Here is a 20037-nt window from a genome sequence, read left to right as displayed (position 1 = left end):
CTCATTCCTAAGACCATCGAAAATATGGGTTCTCCTATAGTGTTGAGCAATCCTCATGAGGTCATTCCACCCCCAAAGGGGCTGCCAACCACAGGATGAAAAACACTGCTCTAGTATTACTGTTATGTTACAAGTTTGCAGAAAATCTTAGTGGATTCAACTATGTTTTATGAGAGACATTTTCTGGGGAAATGCAACATATAGATTCATCTACACACCCCAAGTGGAGACTGAAAACAAACAAGTCCAACTTGTTGAATCAATGAGATTTATTGGAGTTACACATAGGAGTATGGGCAAGGAGTTAGTGGTCAAAGCCAAAAGATTTAAACATAGTTGCTATCCTAAAACTTGAAACCAGCATATGATATAGATTACTTATGAATACTGGACATTTGGAGGAAACTGCATATCTGTAAGCACATCTACAGGATAAAGAACATCCTATCTTTGTGGCTTAGTTTGCCATATCGTCTTTTAAGAAGTTTGAGTTTTTGTCATTTGAATTAGACATACAGAATGCTATTGTGTCATTATTTTGAGATGAGTATTACCAATCTTAATCAGTGGGTAATTCCCTTTGTAATGGATATTTCAGTTTCCAAGGAACTGTCATAGAATATCACATTTTTTCTGGCTTCCCCACTTGAATTTTATTATGAACTATTTGAAGAGTGAGCAAGTAAAAAAATTTAAAGAAAAAATTCTTTCATTGTCACATTTCAAGAGATTCTGTTAGCATACGTGATTGATAGTTATAAGTTTTGAACATTTACATAATGGTTTTTACAAGTTTCTTATATTCATAACAATTCTCTAGTGCAGAGCCTGAAGTGCCACAAAAATACCGCTTGCATAAAGCATATACCAGACTTTTCAAAGTGGAAACTTTTTCCCCACCATGAATACAAGATACTTTTTTCAGACCTGAGATTCTGGAAAAGAATTTTCCTCATACAGAGTTTCTGCATGGTTTCTCTCCTCTATGTGTTCTCTGATGTCTTCTAAGAGATAAGTCAACAGTGAAGGATTTGCCCATTTACTACATTTGTAAGGTCTCTCTCCTGTACATACTCTCTGATGACTTCTAAAATGATTTTTCTTTGTAACAGATTTGTATCATTCACCTAATTTGTAGTGTTTCTCTACTGTATGAATGTTAATGATGAATGTTAAGATTACATTTCGGGGTTAGGAATTTATCACATTCACCATATTTATACAGTTTCTCTGCTGCATGTGTTCTCTGATGAATACCAAGACTGCATTTTTGGGTAAAACATTTGTCGCATTCACTACAATTGTATAATTTACCTCCTATATGAATTCGCTGATGAATTCTAAGCTCACTTTTCAGGGCAAAACATTTGTCACATTCACTACACTTATAAGGTTTCTCTCCTGTATGAATTCTCTGATGTCTTCTAAGGTCGCCTTTCTGAGTGAAACATTTGTCACATTCACTACATTTGTAAGGTTTCTCTCCTGTATGAATTCTCTGATGTCTTCTAAGAATGTCTTTCTGGGTGAAACATTTGTTACATTCACTACATTTGTAAGGTTTCTCTCCTGTATGTATTCTCTGATGTCTTCTAAGATTGCCTTTCTGTGTAAAAGATTTAACACATTCACTACATTTGTAAGGTTTCCCTCCTGTATGAATCCGTTGATGAATTCCAAGGTCACTTTTGACAGTAAAGCATTTTTCACATTCATTACATTTGTAAGGTTTCTCTCCTGTATGAATTCTATGATGAATAATAAGATCTCCTTTGCGTGTAAAGCATTTGGTGCATTCAGTACATTTGTAAGGTTTCTCTCCTGTATGAATTCTCTGATGAATTCTAAGATTGCGTTTCCGGTTAAAAGATTTGATACATTCACAACATTTGTAAGGTTTCCCTCCTGTATGAATTCTTTGATGACTTCTAAGACCACCTTTGTGGGTAAAGCATTTGCCACATTCACTACATTTGTAAGGTTTCTCTCCTGTATGAATTCTCTCATGAATAATAACGTCTCCTTTGCGGGTAAAGCATTTGTCACATTTACTACATTTGTAAGGTTTCTCTCCTGTATGAATTCTCTGATGACTCCAAAGATCTCCTTTACGGGTGAAGCATTTGTCACATTTACTGCATTTGTAAGGTTTATTTCCACTATTGGTTTGTTTAAGCATGAGTTCATGTTTAGTGTCAAAAGCCTTATCAAGCTCTGTGTTATGTTCTTTTTGTCCTATGTGGATTCCTTGATAAAGACTAATGATAGAACATAAATTTAAACAGTTTACACAGTTTTTACATCTGCAAGGTTCTTTGGTGTTCATAGAACCATGTCTGTTTACATATGATGATTCAAGAGATATATTTTTATGACTAGCTCTGTAAGATGTACTTTGGGTGTGTTCATGAATGAGTTTTCCAAGTTCATGACATTTATAAGACTGGAGATTCATATGCTCGTGGACAATACACTGTGTGTCTTCATCCAAGATGTTCTCATATTTATGAGTTAAGTAATGGCTCTCTGAAAAAAAGTACAATTAGAAACGACAAGTATCAACCAGTGAGTAAGAGACTATCCTGTGTTTACTGAAGTTTTCTCAGGTAAATTAGCCATTCTCAAGGATAGAGATCTCAAGAGAGGTCTTTCTTGTTTCAAAATCATTACATGGATGCTTAGAAGAACCACAAATGTCTTCTATATAAAATGACCTTCTAATTTTTATTTAACACATTCCTTAGCAGAAGGGTGGATGAATAGGTGATTGAGCAATAAAGAACTTTGAAAAAGGAGCTCATTGAAGGATCACATAAACAAAATTTCTCTATTTTCTTCTTTATATGTTGTGACCCAGTAACACTGTGTAGCTTTGGCCAGCTAGGAATTCATTATGTAATCCCTATTGGCATGAAACTCATGATATAAAAACCATGTTGTACATCTTCTCCCACTGAGGCCAGACCAGGCAGTCCTTTGCTGTATATTTGTCAGGGGCCTAGAAGGAGCTCATGTATGTTGCCTGGTTGGTGGCTCCATGTCGGACAGATCTCAGATGCACCTAACCCTCAAGAGACTTGAGGCCCCAGAGAGTGGCAAGGGCTGGGAGTGGGGAAGACATCCTCTTGAAGACAGTGAGGAGGAGGAATGGGATGAGGAACTATGGGAGGGTAGACTGAGAGGAGGGTAACAACTGGACTTTAAAAAATAAAGGTAATAAAAAAACAAAGCAAAATCAAAAAGAAACCATGTTGTACCAATACTAAACATAGAGACCACAGGTAAAAACGTAAATAAATAAACTACAACAAAATTCTCACAACCAACAGATCTTTCTCTATTCAAAATATTCTGCATTTTTAAAATTCATAACTAAATACCTAAATTTAAGTAATAAAATTAAAATATTCTATTTAATATGTATATGGCAATATATTTTCTTGCTCTCAATATTAAGTTCTTTTCAAAGAATTCAAACTGGGGAGTTTTGATTAAAAGTAGATACACAGATTGGAGATATTACACAGAATATAACACCTGTTCCTTTTCCACAGAATGGAGAGAAATATAAAGGAAAGAAAATGAAAAAGTTTTGTTGATAACAAGAGTTATCCTTATTCTGGAAGTCTCTAGACATTTCAGAGAGTTTACATAAACAAACTAGGTAAATTCAATGAATGAATCAGGAATTCTACAAGAAGACAATTCTTACCCACAAAAAAGAGATTTTTGTAATTCTCTAACATCACATCCACATACAATGCCCTCTGAGCACGGTCAAGATATTTCCATTCATCCTGTGAGAAGTCCACAGCCACATCCTTGAATGTTAACAGACCCTGTAATGGAAAAATACCTGTTTACCAAGCTGTTGGATACAAGTCTTTTCCTAGGTAGAAAAGACCTAAAGAATATGAATAAATTGTGATGAGTCATGGCAAATATGTCAAGACAAACATCTACAAATGTTGAAGAAATGTGTTAGAAGTTAAGCATTATACAGACAATGTATAGAATTAAATACTATATTCCTGACATTCATAATGTCCCTCCCCTACAGAATTTTCTGATGTTTTCTACAACCTAAGCCACAGATGAAGGATATGCTACCATTACTTCATTTGAAATTCTGTCTGAAATTTGGATTTTATAATCCAAAGTTGTTTCCCAGCATCTGCATGGAACTACACAACAGATTTTTAATCCCAATTCTTTGAAATCTAATGCACTCTTCTGAACCCTACAGGCTAGAGGGATACATATGACATGTACAAACATTCAAGCAAATGTAGCAGCATACATAAAAGAAAATTAAATCTGAATTTTAATAAAAGATGCTATCTAAAATTCTCATAGACAAAATTCTGAATAAAGTAAATAGAAAAAACAATATTTGACAGCATTAAAATTATTCAAATTTTTCTCAACTTTGCCATATACAATACAGATATTAATAATTCCATAAATTCAATATGGTCTTTCACTATGAATAATTACTGTATGTGTAAATAAATGGCCTATGTGACAGTGCATTCAGATGAAGTAGAATCATTTTATTTGATCTAATCAAGTTTTTTAATTGAGAAAGAATTATACTAATTATTCAGAATTTTTAAAAAACATTATTGCTTATAAGACTGACTTAACTGAAATTTTGAATCTTGAAATGTTAAATATATTTTCTTTTCTTTCAACACACATTGTAGCTCACTGCCATGGGTAACTTCAGTCCCCAGGGCTTGATGCTGAACTTGGGAAATCAGGGGCATAATGTATCATTCAGTGTACATAAAAATATACAGATGAACACTTATATTCTTAAAATATTACTGCAAAGAAACATCACCACAATCCTTCAGATTTCGTTCCCTATGTAATACATAGCTTGGGAGAGAGAAAAGACATAGGGTAGATGGAACATTCTTTCTGCTAAAGAAAAAAGAGAGAACAATATAATAGCGAACATTCATTCATACTTGAAGTTGATGACTTTTCCACAGGACCAAGGCAATACACTCCAGAAAATTTTTACTAATATATTCTATGTGCTGCACTACAAAGTTAGAGACAATAGTGTTTATACTATTTATTTTTAAAAAAATGAAACCAAAGAGAAAAAGAAAATAACCATTTATATCTGAGATCTTTCCTCATTGTCTTAGGGTTTTATCGTTATGAAGAGACACCAAAACAAAGGCAACTCTTATAAAGGACAACATTTAATTGGGGCTGGCTTATAGTTTCTGAGGTTCAGTCATTATCATTCTGATGGGAACCATGGCAGAGTCAAAGCAGACACAGTGCTTGTGATGATTTATATATGCTTAGGCCAGGGAGTGGCACTATTAGGAGGTATGGCCTTGTTAAAGTAGGTCTATCATTGAGGGTGTGTGCTTTAATATCCTAGTCATAGCTGCCTGGAAGTGAGTTTTCTGCTAGCAGCCTTCAGATGAAGATGTAGAGTTCTTAGTTCCTCCTGCACCATGCCTGCCTGGATGCTGCCATGTTTCCACCTTGATGTTAATGGATTGAACCTCTGAACCTGTATGTCAGCCCTAATTAAATGTTGTCCTTATAAGAGTTGCCTTGGTCATGGTATCTGTTTGCAGCAGTAAAACCCTAAGACAGTGCTAGTATTGGAGGTAAAGAGTTCTATATATTCATCCAAAGGAATCCAGGAACAAACTGGCCAGGAGAAGAGTATCAAGGCCCACTCCCCATAGTAACACTTCATCTGACAAGGCCACACCTACTCTAGAAGGCCACTCCATGGGCCAAACATATTCAAACCACCACACACACTGACACTGGGCAGAATGTCTCCCAAGACAGATTTCAAGTGTCAATACAAAACTATTGTCTCTGTGTGACATAGAAATGCCAAAAAGAGATACCAGATTACTGAAATCTGCATCAAACCTAAGAACACATCTAAGTTATTACAAGAGAAAGCCACATATTCCTTCTATCATCTGTGTTTCTAGGGAGCTGAAATATTTACTATTAGAATTCAAGACAGTGAGTGAATTCTAATTCTATTCTTCTATAAATTCTACCCTTCCATATATTGCTCTGTGATGTCAATCTATATGTATGTGAAGATCCATATTCACAAAGTTACTTCTGAAAACATGACTATTCCTGAAATGCAATTTATATGACACATGAGACCTTTCTTTCCTACTAATATTAAAGGAAACAAGTTTATCTAACGTAGAAATTGGTCATAAATACATTTTTGAACATCATTTACAATATATTGTCTTTCAGAACTGCAGGTCTTCAGTCCTTCACAATTTATGTCCTCATAGTATAACATCCAGTGAAAACATAATTGGGCAAGGCTGAAAGTATAAGTGAAAGATCTAAAGAGTTAATTTTGATTATTGGCGAGGAACAAAGATAAATCATAGAAAATGAACACTTTAGATAACATTACCATAGGTAGAGAACTAACATCTTGAACAGTTTAAATAGTAAAAAGAATTTTCAAAGAAATGCAGACAGGACACTGACCTGGGGAGCATTTACCAGAGAAGCATTCATTCTTCTTGCTGTTCTCCAAGTTTCTGTCTCAGTAATATAGACTGGAATTCAAATTGAAATTTTACATCAAGGTTGCAAAAATTAAGAGCTAAAATTAATACAGTTCTATCATGGACAATTCTAAACCACATAAAGAGACCCAAAAATGAAAATGATACAAGAATACTTGTCAACGTTCTTACAGACAGGAGAGCATAGAATAACATTTAATGTGGCAATGAAAATGACCACAATCTCAGGCCTTTTCAAACCTCAGCAGTTAAGAGGCACAAACATAAAGCATATGTATATCTGCTGCAAAACACTACTATTCATGGTTACTACTGGCAACTTATGATTCATGGACCAGAGTCAGGGATACATGGCTAGTGGGTACTAAGATGGATATCTAGCATGGAGTTTGATTAGCTATCACACTAGAATACAGTATCTGACCCTTTCTTCAAATGTCATTTTATACAGTACATCTATTTTCCATTGTTTCCTGTTGTTGTGGAGTACAGACAGAGATTCTACCTGCCAAGTACCATGTTTTGCCATTTTCACCATCATTGGTCCTAAAGTAAATATATCTTTCTAATTTACTCTTCCTTTCAATATTGAACTCTTTTCTAAGTTGCCTTTGTGTAGGAATACTGATCACTTGAAATCCACATGAATGCATTTATAAGTAGAATATTACGATTCAGGACACTCATGTCTTTAAACTGAATGTCCACAAGCTAAATGTTCTAGGCCAGTGGATCTCTATCTTTTAAATGGTATGACCTTTTAATACACTTGTAACACACCTGTAAGTTACTGTGGTAGACACACCTGTAGACTGCTATGGGAGTGGTATATCAGTTACTAATACCATCAGAAATGTGTTTATGGTAGGCTTAGGTGACCCTTATTAAAGAGTCAATTAACCCTGAAAGGTCACAACTCACAGGTGGAAAATAACTATTCTAGGTAATGTCAAGGCAGAATCATCAAGAAGTAGGCATGGCAGAGACTCTTTGATGGCTGCTATGCATAAGAGAATGTGTACAGAGATAAAGTGAATCGTTACTAGATATGCCCTTGGAGGCAAGGTGTACTCATTATGTCAGATCCATCAAAATCCTATAACTTTTGGAAACATTATCCTGGACATGCATACATCTGTGTCTTAGAATATTGCTCCAGTCAGTTCTCTGGTTCTCCAATTTAGTAATGGCTCCAATGAGACTTCTCAGTTCCTGACTGCTGTGCATTTCCCCTATGATGATAACCCATACAGTTGCACATGAAAATAAGAATGTGTGAAATGGGACTCCTGTCATATATACCTATACATATACACCTACATTCAAGCATACAAATATATACATACATTTATGTATGTCTCAAAGATAATGATTCATTCTGAATGTTAAAATACTATTACTGCACAAAGTTGTCATGACCATAAAATTAGCAATATATGAAACTCATTCAATGTATTATATTGGCCTTATATTTCTCTCATATTAAATAGTTCTCCAGACATTTAACAAACACTTATATGGTTTCATTCTATGCCACTGCCTATATAATTTAGGTTGACAATGGGAAACACCCGAAGGATGACATGCTGTAGAAAGTTATACAAAACTACTGAGAATTAAAGAGGTAACTCTAGTTTCCTTTAAAAAATTGAAAATAAACTTTTTATGTCCTAAAACTAGGCCCCACAAGTGCTGACTCAGTGTTTCAGGTAAAAATGTCTGAGGACTGGTCAGACTCAGCAATTCTTTTAGAAAAAGCTCTAATAATCTTGAAGAGAATATTGCATAATACAGAATGAAAAGAATGTTATACAGTCATCACAAAAAGCTGGCTTTACCTTGATACAGAAAGCAGATGAGCAAAACAACAATAAACAAAAAGCAAAACCCCCAAAACAAATAATCATAGAACAGTTGCAAGGATGTACATTGACCAAGAGGTTTTTTCTAATGGATACAGAAAGGGAACTAAAGTTGATTTCATTCCAAGAATACAAGACTGTTTCAACCACACACAAACCAAATAATTCAAGGCACAAAATATGTAGTAAGTGACAAGAGGACACAAAACCATGTCAACATATCCAAGAAATGCCTTAGGTAAATTACCACATTAGATCACTATGAAAGCACTGAAGAATGTTAGCATTATCAGTCCGTGTTTTCCCAACACTGGAGCGCTTGGGTGCTGGGCCTCAGGGAAGCACTGATATACTTCTCTGGGGTTGGGAAGACACAGTCTAAGATAGGGAGCTAAAGTTAGAGTTCCCTGACTTCTGGCCCTACAGTTGCCTTTGAAGAACCACACAGAAATGTTGGGGACAAAGTGTAGGGGTCCACAGGCCTGCAACAAGGTCCGGACCTGGGCTCCCAAACTCCTGGACATCTAGGCATCGCTGAGTTGTTAGAAGCTGAGAGTGGAGTCAGGGGTCTGCAAGCTGAGGATGATGTCTAGCCCAAGGTTAGGGGTAAATAGGAGTTCCAGCTTAGCTCATTGGTGATTTCCTTAGCTTGGCAGCAGTTGTCTAGGGGCACAGATGGACCTTCTAGGAAAGACTTAAACTGCAGCTCTATAGGCAATGGCCTTCTCCTTGCTCCCCATGGTGGTTCTCAAGGAAAGAGACAGTCCATGTTTATCCATGTTCATCGTGGAAAATGGATGTGTACCAACCTCTCAGGGTGGAACAAAGATTAAATACCTTTTGCAAGAAGAAATGTCTGGCAAGAGAAGCTTATTGGCTAAACCCTCAAGGCTTCTAGGTACCTCATTAGCATGGAGAACTCCGTTTTTGGCTACATGACCAATATAGGAGTATGGCATGTGTTCCTGGCCAGAAATCTAAGAGGTAGCAGGGAGGTGCCTATCATCTCTCACGTGGGTACCTGAATAGTGGAGTCTCAGACTCGCTCTACTTTACCATGTTTGCTGGCACAGTTCATCACCCCACATGAGAGCAGAAGGAACATACCACAGTATAATCAAGATAGTAGCCAACAATCATTCGACTATACTCAGAAGAAAATTAAGGATGTGTAATTGCTCCACAATAACCCGTAACAGTGCATCATTGCTTACAAAGAGCAAGCAAGACCTACAACATTTTCAATGTGACAAATAAGAAGGAAAGCATTTTTCCCAAATTACATAATTTGGGAAACACAATTCTTTATTCAAAAACTACAAGCATTCCACAAGAAAGCTCCAATCTGATAATACTCTTAATAAGCTATATAAAAATACAAGAAAATATTGCTTTGTTTTACACACTCTTAGAGAATAAGTTGAGAAGTCAGTAGACCATTCATTGTCTAAAAATGTTATAGATATGCTAGTATAGGATTCAAACTACTAAAAGTGCTCTGTAAACTGCTGGGCAAAAAAAAAAAAAAAAAATCATCAGTGGCTATCCTCACATGCTAACCTCTAGTGTTGTAATACCAACCCATGGGGCACAGTATGCTGACCAGCACAATAGTGCCACAACTATTTTGTAAATAACAAAAGCCTTTCTGGCTTAAATTGAGGTCAGCCCACAAAAGAAATGCATAGCTGACACTGGAAGCCAGCCAAAAGTCAACAACTGGAAAGATCATAAGATCAAGAAGGGAATCTATGACTGATGTACTGCTACACGTATATTGTAGTTATAGAGTTTCCATTGCTGTCAAGAGACACCAGGATCAAGACAACTTTTATAAAGGACAACATTCAATTGGGGTTGCATACAAGGTCTGAAGTTCAGTCCATATCATCAAGTCAGGAAGCATAAAATCAATGTAATCTGTCAGATAAACAAACTGAAAGAAAAAAATCCTCATTATCATTGCATTAGACGCCTTTGACATGATCCATGTATAGATTTGGAACACAAGGAACATATTGAAACATATTTAAGGTGAGCTCCAGCAAGTTAATAGTTAAAAGCAAATTAAGTGAAGAGAAACTCAAAGTGATTCTACTAAAATTAGGAACAAGTCAAGGCTGTCCACTCTCTCCTGGTGCATTCAATGTAGTAAATTAAGTTCTAGTCAGAGTAAGAATAGAAATAAATGAGATCAAGAAAAAAAAACTTAGAGAGAAAGAAGTCAAAATATCATTATTTTTAAGTTATATAATTATATACATGAACGACCCAGACTAAACTCCAGTTACATATGGACACCTGATTTTTGATTAAAAAAAAAAAAAGTCAGAAATATACCATGGAAAAAAGAAAGCATCTTCAACAAATGGTACTGGTCTAACTGAACTTCCTTGTTGATGAATGCAAATAGATCCAAATCTATCAACCTGCATAAATTTCAGTCCAAGTGGATTAAAGACCTAGACTTATGGTTTCTATTACATTGAAGAGACACTATGACCACTACAAATCTCATAAAGACAAGCATTTCATTGTAGCTCCTTACACTTTCGGAGGTTGCCAGGAGCCTGCCCTGCTCATGTAATCTTCCTGGAATGAAGCCAATTGGAGAAGCATCGGTGGTACAGGATCAGTGGGGAGGAGGAAGAAAAATTCAGTTTTGTGAACTAAAGGTTAATATAATAAATAACCTTTACTTAACCTTACTATAAAATAACATTTACCAGTCTTGACTCTTAAGTTATTCTGAGGCCAGAAGCCAAAGACCTCAGGCAATGAACACTCAAACAGCAAAACATTAAGTAAAGACATTCTTTGTGCCCCCTTCCCCCATGGAAGTACTCCAAGTTTCCCAGTCCTGAGGCTGGGGATTTCATTAACTTCTTGTCAGCTAAAGTTTGTTGCAGAAATAAACAACCACTTTGAAATAGCTTTTAACTTTTACTATTTATTATTATTTTTATTATTTCTGAGAGAAAAAAAAAGGGGGGAAAAGCCTGGGGGGGGGGAACCTGTCTCTTTCTTGATCTTAAGGAAAAGCCTAACTTTAAGAAAAGACCTATCTCTCTCCCTTTCTCTCTTTTACACTGCTCTCTTCTCAGCCCTGTTATATTTATCTGCTTTTCTCTGCTTTGTTCTCTCTGTCCTCTATTCTTCTGCTCTGTCTCATCATTCCTTGTTCTTGTATACATGATCACATGGTATTTCAAGCATCTTTTTTTAGATGGTAACAATAAGTTCAAAAATAAATTCAAACCATAAATTGAATAAGAAGTTGCACCGGAGACGTTTATATAAGTTTCAATTAAGACTTGTTATCTAACTAAACATTATCTGCCATTACCTGTGGGGTGGTGGACTGTGCACAGATAGCCTGGTCCCAGTATAGCATAGGTCTGGCACAGCAGAGACGGAGGTAGAGCTGAAGGACACGGGGGTGGGGGTGAGTGGGGGGGGGAGTGACTTCCCCTCCCTGCATGCCTTCCCTGGAACCCTCGCACCAGGCCTGGAACCCTTGAACCAGGCTTGGCCAGAGATCTCCGTGGAAAACCTCTGGTACTGAGGCTCACAATTACCTCCACAGGTTCATCGAGAGTTTAAATCTATAATTCTTAGGTCTAAGTTAACACGCTATGTTAACAGATAAAACACCTGTCTAGTGTCTCATTAGTACTGAAGTACAGAAGATAGACTTAGTCAATACTTTATCTTCTGTTCTTGTATCTACCATAAAAAGTTCATTCCCAGTTTATGGCTGTTAGTTAAGAGATAATGGTTTTAGAGCAGCAAAGAATATTTTTAAAGATTGTAAGTCTGCTTTGTGCCTATATTATTTCCTAGTTGGAAATAGCTTTTATGACACATGAAGACTTGCAGGGTCTTAATTGTAGCCCTTTATATAAAGGGTTCAATAATGACTAGTATAAACTTAAGGATTCTATAGTCACCCTTCCAGTTGGTACCAGCTCTGGGTCACCTTGGGCGTGAATTCAGCAGATGGTCCCACAGTCCCCAGGGGACTCTCCATGGGATCTTAACATCACTGGTGAGTGGAACACAACATCTGTTCCAAACCAATTGTGATGGGCCTGTGACAGCAGGAGCAAGGACACAGGAGCACTGCCTGACCAGCAGTTTGGTTCCTTCTGATTGGTGCTGGTATACCTTGGTTTTGAACATACCAGACAGCCCGGTCCCCAGAGGAGACATCACTTCCAGGCGCTGTAACACGCCTAGAATCTTAGGATTCCAGGATCCCAGGATAACAGGAGTTTGGTCACACCAGGATCTCAGAGTCTCAGAGGAAGCTTGACTGCCAAGAACTCTGACACACCCAGAATCTCAGGTTCACAGGAGCCCAAAATCACAGGATCACAGAGAAAGCTGGACTCTGAAGAGTCCTGAATCATCCGGAATTATAAGGACAGGATCCAATCAGATATACTGGGGGAAATAAGCACTTGAGATAATCAGGTGGCAGGTTGCAAGAGGCAAGGGTAAGAACAGAAGCAAAAGAAACCAAGGATATTTGGCATCATCAGAACCAAACTCTACCACCATAGCAAGTCCTGGATACACCATCACACCAGAAAAGCAAGACATGGATCTAAAGTCACTTCTCATGATGATGATGGAAGACATTAAGAATGAAATACAAACACAGGTAAACAGCTAGAAGCTCTAAAAGAGGAAACACAAAAATCCCTTAAAGAGTTACAGGAAAACAATACCAAACAGGAAAAAGAATTGAACAAAACATTCCAGGATCTAAAAATGGAAGTAGAAACAATAAATCACAAAGGAAGAAAACTCTGGAGATAAAAATCCTAGGAAAGACAGAATTCGAAAGATAGAAGAGAGACTCTCAGGTGCAGAAGATGCCATAGAAAACATGGACACAACAATCAAAGAAAATGCAAAATACAAAAAGATCCTAACTCAAAACATCCAGGAAATCCAGGACACAATGAGAAGACCAAACCTGAGAATAATAGGTATAGATGAGAATGAAGATTATATGGTTAATTTTGGAGAATGAAGATTTTCAACAAAAGGGCCAGTAAATATCTTCAACAAAATAATTAAAGAAAACTTCCCTAACCTAAAGAAAGAGATGCCCATGAACAAACAAGAAGCCTACAGAACTTCAAATAGACTGGACCAGAAAAGAAATTTCTCCCGACACATAATAATCAGAACAACAAATGCACGAAATAAGGATAGAATATTAAAAGAAGTGAGGGAAAAAGGTCAAGTAACATATAAAGGCAGACCTATCAGAAATACACCAGACTTCTCACCAGAGACTATGAAAGCCAGAAGATCATGGACAGATGTTATGCAGACCCTAAGAGAAAACAAATGCCAGCCCAGGCTAATATACCCAGTAAAACTCTCAATTACCATAGATGGAGAAACCAAAGTATTCCATGAAAAAAACAAATTCACACAATATCTTTCAATGAATCCAGCCCTTCAAAGGATAATGAAAGGAAAACTCTAACACAAGGAGGGAAAGGACACCCTAGAAAAACCAAGAAAGTAATCCATCAACAAACCTAAAAGAAGATAGACACTAGAACAGAATCCCAACTATAACAACAAAAATAACAAGAAGCAACAATTACTTTTCCTTAATATCTCTTAATATCAATTGACTCAATTACCCAATAAAAAGACATAGACTAACAGACTGCCTCCATAAACAGGACCCAACATTTTGGTGCATACAGGAAACCGACCTCAGGGACAAAGATATATACTATCTCAGAGTAAAAGGCTGGAAAACAATTTTCCAAAAAAAAAAACGGTCCAAAGAAACAAGCAGGAGTAGCCACTCTAATATCAAATAAAATCGACTTCCAACCCAAAGTTATCAAAAAAGACAAGGAGGGAAACTTCATACTCATCAAAGGAAAAGTCTTCCAGGATGAACTGTCAATTCTGAATACCTATGCTCCAAATGCAAGGGCATCCACATTCATTAAAGAAACTTTAGTAAAGCTCAAAGCATACATTAACTGCACACAAAAATAGTGAGAGACTTTAACACCTCAATCTTATCAATGACAGATACTCAAAACAAAAGTTAAACAAAGACACATTGAAACTAACAGAAGTTATGAATCAAATGGATTTAACAGATATCTACAGAACATTTTACCCTAAAACAAAAGAATATACCTTGTTCTCAGCACCTCATGGTACCTTCTCTGAAACTGACCATATCGGTCACAAAACAGGTCTCAACAGATACAAATATATTGAAATTATCTCATGCACCCTATCAGATTACCACGAACTAAGGGTGATCTTTAATATAAACATAAATAATAGAAAGCCAACATTGACATGGAAGCTGAACAACACTCTACAAAATGAAAATTTGGTCAAAGAAGAAATAAATAAAGAAATTAAAGACTTTTAGAATTTAATGAAAAAGAAGCCACAACATACCCAAACTTATGGGACACAATGAAAGCATTCTTAAGAGGAAAACTCATAGCTCTGAGTGCTGCCAAAAAGAAAGTAGAGAGAGGACACACTAGCAGCTCGCCAGCACACCTAAAAGCTCTAAAACAAAAGGAAGCAAATTCACCCAAGAGGAGTAAACAGTAGGAAATAATCAAACTCAGGGCTGAAATCAATCAAGTAGAAACTAAAAGAACTATACAAAGAATTAACCAAATCAGAAGCTGGGTTTGTTTTTTGTTGTTGTTGTTTTTTGTTTTTTGTTTTTGAGACAATCAACAAGATAGATAAACCCTTAACCAGACTAACTAGAGAGCACAGGGACAGTATCCTAATTAACAAAATCAGAAGTTAAAAGGGAGACATAACAACAGAACCTGAGGAAATACAAAACATCATCAGATCCTATTACCAAAGGCTATACTCAACAAAACTGGAAAACCAGGATAAAATGGACAATTTTCTAGACAAATACCAGGTACCAAAGTTAACTCCGGATCAGATTAACGACCTAAATACCCCTATACCCCCTAAAGAAATAGAAGCAGTCATTAATAGTATCCTAACCAAAAAACGTCCTGGACCAGATGGGTCTAGTGCAGAGTTCTGTTAGACCTTCAAAGAAGACCTAATTCCAATTCTCCTCAAACTATTTCACAAAATAGAAACAGAATGTACTCTATCAAATTCATTCTGTGAAGCCACAATTACTCTGATACCTAAACCACACAAAGATCCAACAAAGAAAGAGAACGTCAGACCAATTTCCCTTATGAATATCGATGCAAAAATACTCAATAAAATCCTCGAAAATCGAATCCAAGAACACATCAAAAAGATTATCCATCATGATCAAGTAGGCTTCACCCCAGGTATGCTGAGATGGTTTAATATATGGAATTCCAGCAATGTAATCCACTACATAAAAAAGTCAAAAACAAAAACACATGATACTCTCATTAGATGCTGAGAAAGCATTTGACAAAATTCATCACCCATTCCTGATAAAAGTCTTGGAAAGATAAGGAATTCAAGGCCCATACCTAAACATAATAAAAGCAATATACAGCAAACACGTAGCCAACATCAAACTACATGGAGAGAAACTTGAACCAATCCCACTAAAATCAGGGACTATACAAGGCTGCCCACTTTCTCCCTACCTATTCAATATAGTACTTGAAGTCCTAGCCAGAGCAAATGTACAACAAAAGGAGATCAGGGGATACAAATTAGAAAGGAAGAAGTCAAAATATCACTATTTGCAGATGATATGATAGTATATATAAGTAACCCTAAAAATTCCACCAGAGAACTAATAAACCTGATAAACAGCTTCAGTGCAGTAGCTGGATATATAATTAACACAAACAAATAAGTACCACTTCTCTACACAAAGGATAAATGGGCTGAGAAAATAATTAGAGAAACAACACCCTTCACAATAGTCACAAATAATATAAAATACCTTGGTGTGACTCTAACTAAGGAAGTGAATGATCTCTCTGACAAGAACTTCAAGTCTCTGAAGAGAGAAATCAAAGAAGATCTCAGAAGATGGAAAGACCTCCCATGCTCATGGATTAGCAGGATTAATATAGTAAAAATGGCTATCCTGCCGAAAGCATTGAACAGATTTAATGCAATCCCCATCAAAATTCCAACTCAATTTTTTACAGAGTTAGAAAGGGCAATTTGCAAATTCATCTGGAATAACAAAAAACCTAGGATAGCAAAAATTATTTTCAACAATAAAAGAACCTCTGGGGGAATGACCATGCCTGATCTCAAGCTATACTATATAGCAAGTATGATAAAAACTGCATGGTACTGGTACAGCGACAGACAGGGAGATCAGTGGAATAGAATTGAAGACCCAGAAATGAACCCACACACCTCTGGTCACTTGATCTTTGACAAGGGAGATAAAACCATCCAGTGGAATAAAAGACAGCATTTTCAACAAATGGTGCTGGCACAACTGGCGGTTATCATGTAGAAGAATGGGAATTGATCCATTCTTATCTTGGTGTACAAAGCTCAAGGCTGAAGTGGATCAAGGAACTTTACATAAAACCATGAAACTTACAGAGGACAAAGCCTCGAAGATATAGGGGAAAATTTGTCCAGGGGAAAAATTCCTGAACAGAACAGCAATGGCTTGTGCTGTAAGATCAAGAAACAACAAATGGGACCTCACAAAATTGCAAAGCTTCTGTAAGGCAAAAGACACCGTCAATAAGACAAAAAGGCCACCAACAAATTGGGAAAGGATATTGACCAATCCTAAATCTGATAGGGGACTAATATCCAATATATACAAAGTACTCAAGAAGCTGGCTTCCAGAAAATCAAATAAAACCATTAAAAAATGGGGTCAGAGCTAAAGAAAGAATTCTCAACTGAGGAATACCGAATGGCTGAGAAGCACCTGAAAAAATGTTCAACATTTTTAATCATCAGGGAAATGCGAAATAAAACAACCCTGAGATTCCACCTCACGCCAGTCAGAATGGCTAAGATCAAAAATTCAGTTTTCAGCATATGCTGTGAGGATGTGGAGAAAAAGAAACATTTGTCTACTGCTGGTGGGATTGCAAGCCTGTACAAACGCTCTGGAAATCAGTTTGGCGTTTCCTCCAAAAATTGGGCATAGTACTACCAGAAGATCCAGCAATGCCTCTCTTGGGCATATACCCAGAAGATGTTCCAACTTGTAATAAGACATATGCTCCACTATGTTCATAGCAGCCTTATTTATAATAGCCAAAAGCTGGACAGAACCCAGATGTCCCGCAACAGAGGAATGGATACAGAAAATGTGGTACATTTACATAATGGAGTACTACTCAGCTATTAAAAACAATGAATTTATGAAATCATTAGGCAAATGGATGTATCTGGAGGATATCATCCTGAGTGAGGTAACCCAATCACAAAAGAACACACATGATTTGCACTCACTGACAAGTGGATATTAGCCCAGAAACTTAAAATACCCAAGATATAATTTGCAAAACACATGAAACTCAAGGACGAAGACCAAAGTGTGGATAATTTGTTCCTTCTGAGAATGGGAAACAAAATACCATGGAAGGAGTTACAGAGACAATGTTCGGAGCAGAGCCTGAACAAATGACCATCAAGAGAATGCCTCACTTGGGGATCCACCCCATAAACAACCACCAAACCCAGACATTGGGCAGACGCCAACAAGAGCCTGTTGACAGGAGCCAGATATAGCTGTCTTCTTTGAGGCTCTACCAGTGTCTAGCAAATAGAGAAGTGGATGCTCACAGTCTTAAGTCATTAATAGTCTCCAAATTAAAAAAAAAAAAAAAAAAAAAAAAAAAAAAGCCCAGGACCAAATGGGTTTAGGGCAGAGTTCTATCAGACCTTCAAAGAAGATCTAATTCCATTCCTTAACAAACTATTCCACAAAATAGAAGCAGAAGGTACTCTACCCATCTCATTCTATGAAGCCACAATTACTCTGATACCTAAACCACAAAAGAACCAACAAAGATATAGAAATTCAGACCAATTTCCCTTATGAATATCGATGCAAAAATCCTCAATAAAGTTCTCGCTAACCGAATCCAAGAACACATCAAAACAATCATCCATCGTGACCAAATAGATTTCATCCCAGGGATGCAGGGATGGTTTAATATACGGAAATCCATCAACGTAATCCAGTATATAAACAAACTCAAAAACAAAAACCACATGATCATCTTGTTAGATGCGGAGAAAGCATTTGACAAAATCCAACACCCATTCATGATAAAAGTCTTGGAAAGATCAGGAATTCAAGGCCCATACCTAAACATGATAAAAGCAATCTACAGCAAAACAGTAGCCAACATCAAAGTAAATGGAGAGAAGCTGGAAGCAATCCCACTAAAATCAGAACTAGACAAGGCTGCCCACTTTCTCGCTACCTTTTCAACATAGTACTTGAAGTATTAGCCAGAGCAATTCGACAACAAAAGGAGATCAAGGGGATACAAATTGGAAAGGAAGAAGGAAAAATATCACTTTTTGCAGATGCTATGATAGTATATATAAGTGACCCTAAAAATTCAACCAGAGAACTCCTAAGCCTAATAAACAGCTTCAATCAAGTAGCTGGATATAAAATTAACTTAAACAAGTCAATGGCATTTCTGTACACAAAGGATAAACGGGCTGAGAAAGAAATTAGGGAAACAACACCCTTCTCAATAGTCACAAATAATTTAAAATACCTTGGAGTAACTCTAACTAAGGAAGTGAATGATCTGTATGATAAGAACTTCAAGTCCCTGAAGAAAGAAATTAAAGAAGCTCTCAGAAGATGGAAAGATCTCCCATGCTCATGGATTGGCAGGATCAATATAGTAAAAATGGCTATCTTGCCAAAAGCAATCTTCAGATTCAATGCAATCCCCATCAAAATTCTAACTCAATTCTTCAACGAATTAGAAAGGGCAATCTTCAAATTCATCTGGAATAACAAAAAACCTAGGATAGCAAAAACTCTTCTCAAGTATAAAAGAACCTCTGTTGGAATCACCATGCCTGACCTAAAGCTGTACTACAGAGCAATTGTGATAAAAACTGCATGGTACTGGTATACTGACAGACAAGTAGACCAATGGAATATAATTGATGACCCAGAAATAAACCCACACACCTATGGTCACTTGATCTTTGACAAGGGAGCAAAAACCATCCGTGGAAAAAAGACAGCATTTTCAACAAATGGTGCTGGCACAACTGGTGGTTATCATGTAGAAGAATGCGAATTGATCCATTCCTATCTCCTTGTACTAAGGTCAAATCTAAGTGGATTAAGGAACTCCACATAAAACCAGAGACACTGAAAGTTATAGAGGAGAAAGTAGGGAAAAGCCTAGAAGATATGGGTACAGGGGGAAAATTCCTGAATAGAACAGCAATGGCTTGTGCTGTAAGATTGAGGATTGACAAATGGGACCTCATAAAATTGCAAAGCTTCTGCAAGGCAAAAGACACCGTCAATAAGAAAAAAAGGCCACCAATAAATTGGGAAAGGATCTTTACCTATCCTAAATCAGATAGGGGACTAATATCCAATATATATAAAGAACTCAAGAAGGTGGACTCTAGAAAATCAAATA

The 20037-nt window shown here is 36.7% G+C and overlaps 1 protein-coding gene across 1 annotated transcript in view; it reads right to left on the bottom strand.

The window, feature by feature from the left end:
- Nucleotides 1-251: 251 nt before the first annotated feature.
- The window catches only part of Zfp943 (zinc finger prtoein 943), a 31808-nt gene continuing 12022 nt past the window's right edge, over nt 252-20037 (bottom strand). The window contains exons 2-4 of the mRNA NM_001025373.2: nt 6517-6587; nt 3713-3839; nt 252-2526 (exon numbers count right to left, since the gene is read on the bottom strand). Of these exons, the coding sequence (NP_001020544.1) occupies nt 1160-2526; nt 3713-3839; nt 6517-6546 (1524 nt within the window). The 5' untranslated portion in view covers nt 6547-6587 and the 3' untranslated portion in view covers nt 252-1159. The remainder of the gene's footprint in view (nt 2527-3712; nt 3840-6516; nt 6588-20037) is intronic.

The sequence above is a fragment of the Mus musculus genome, chromosome 17, assembly GCF_000001635.26.
Source record: "Mus musculus strain C57BL/6J chromosome 17, GRCm38.p6 C57BL/6J".
NCBI classification, from domain to species: Eukaryota; Metazoa; Chordata; class Mammalia; order Rodentia; family Muridae; genus Mus; species Mus musculus.
Note: the sequence above shows the minus strand (reverse complement) of the source record. Positions and strands in the feature narration are given on the sequence as shown.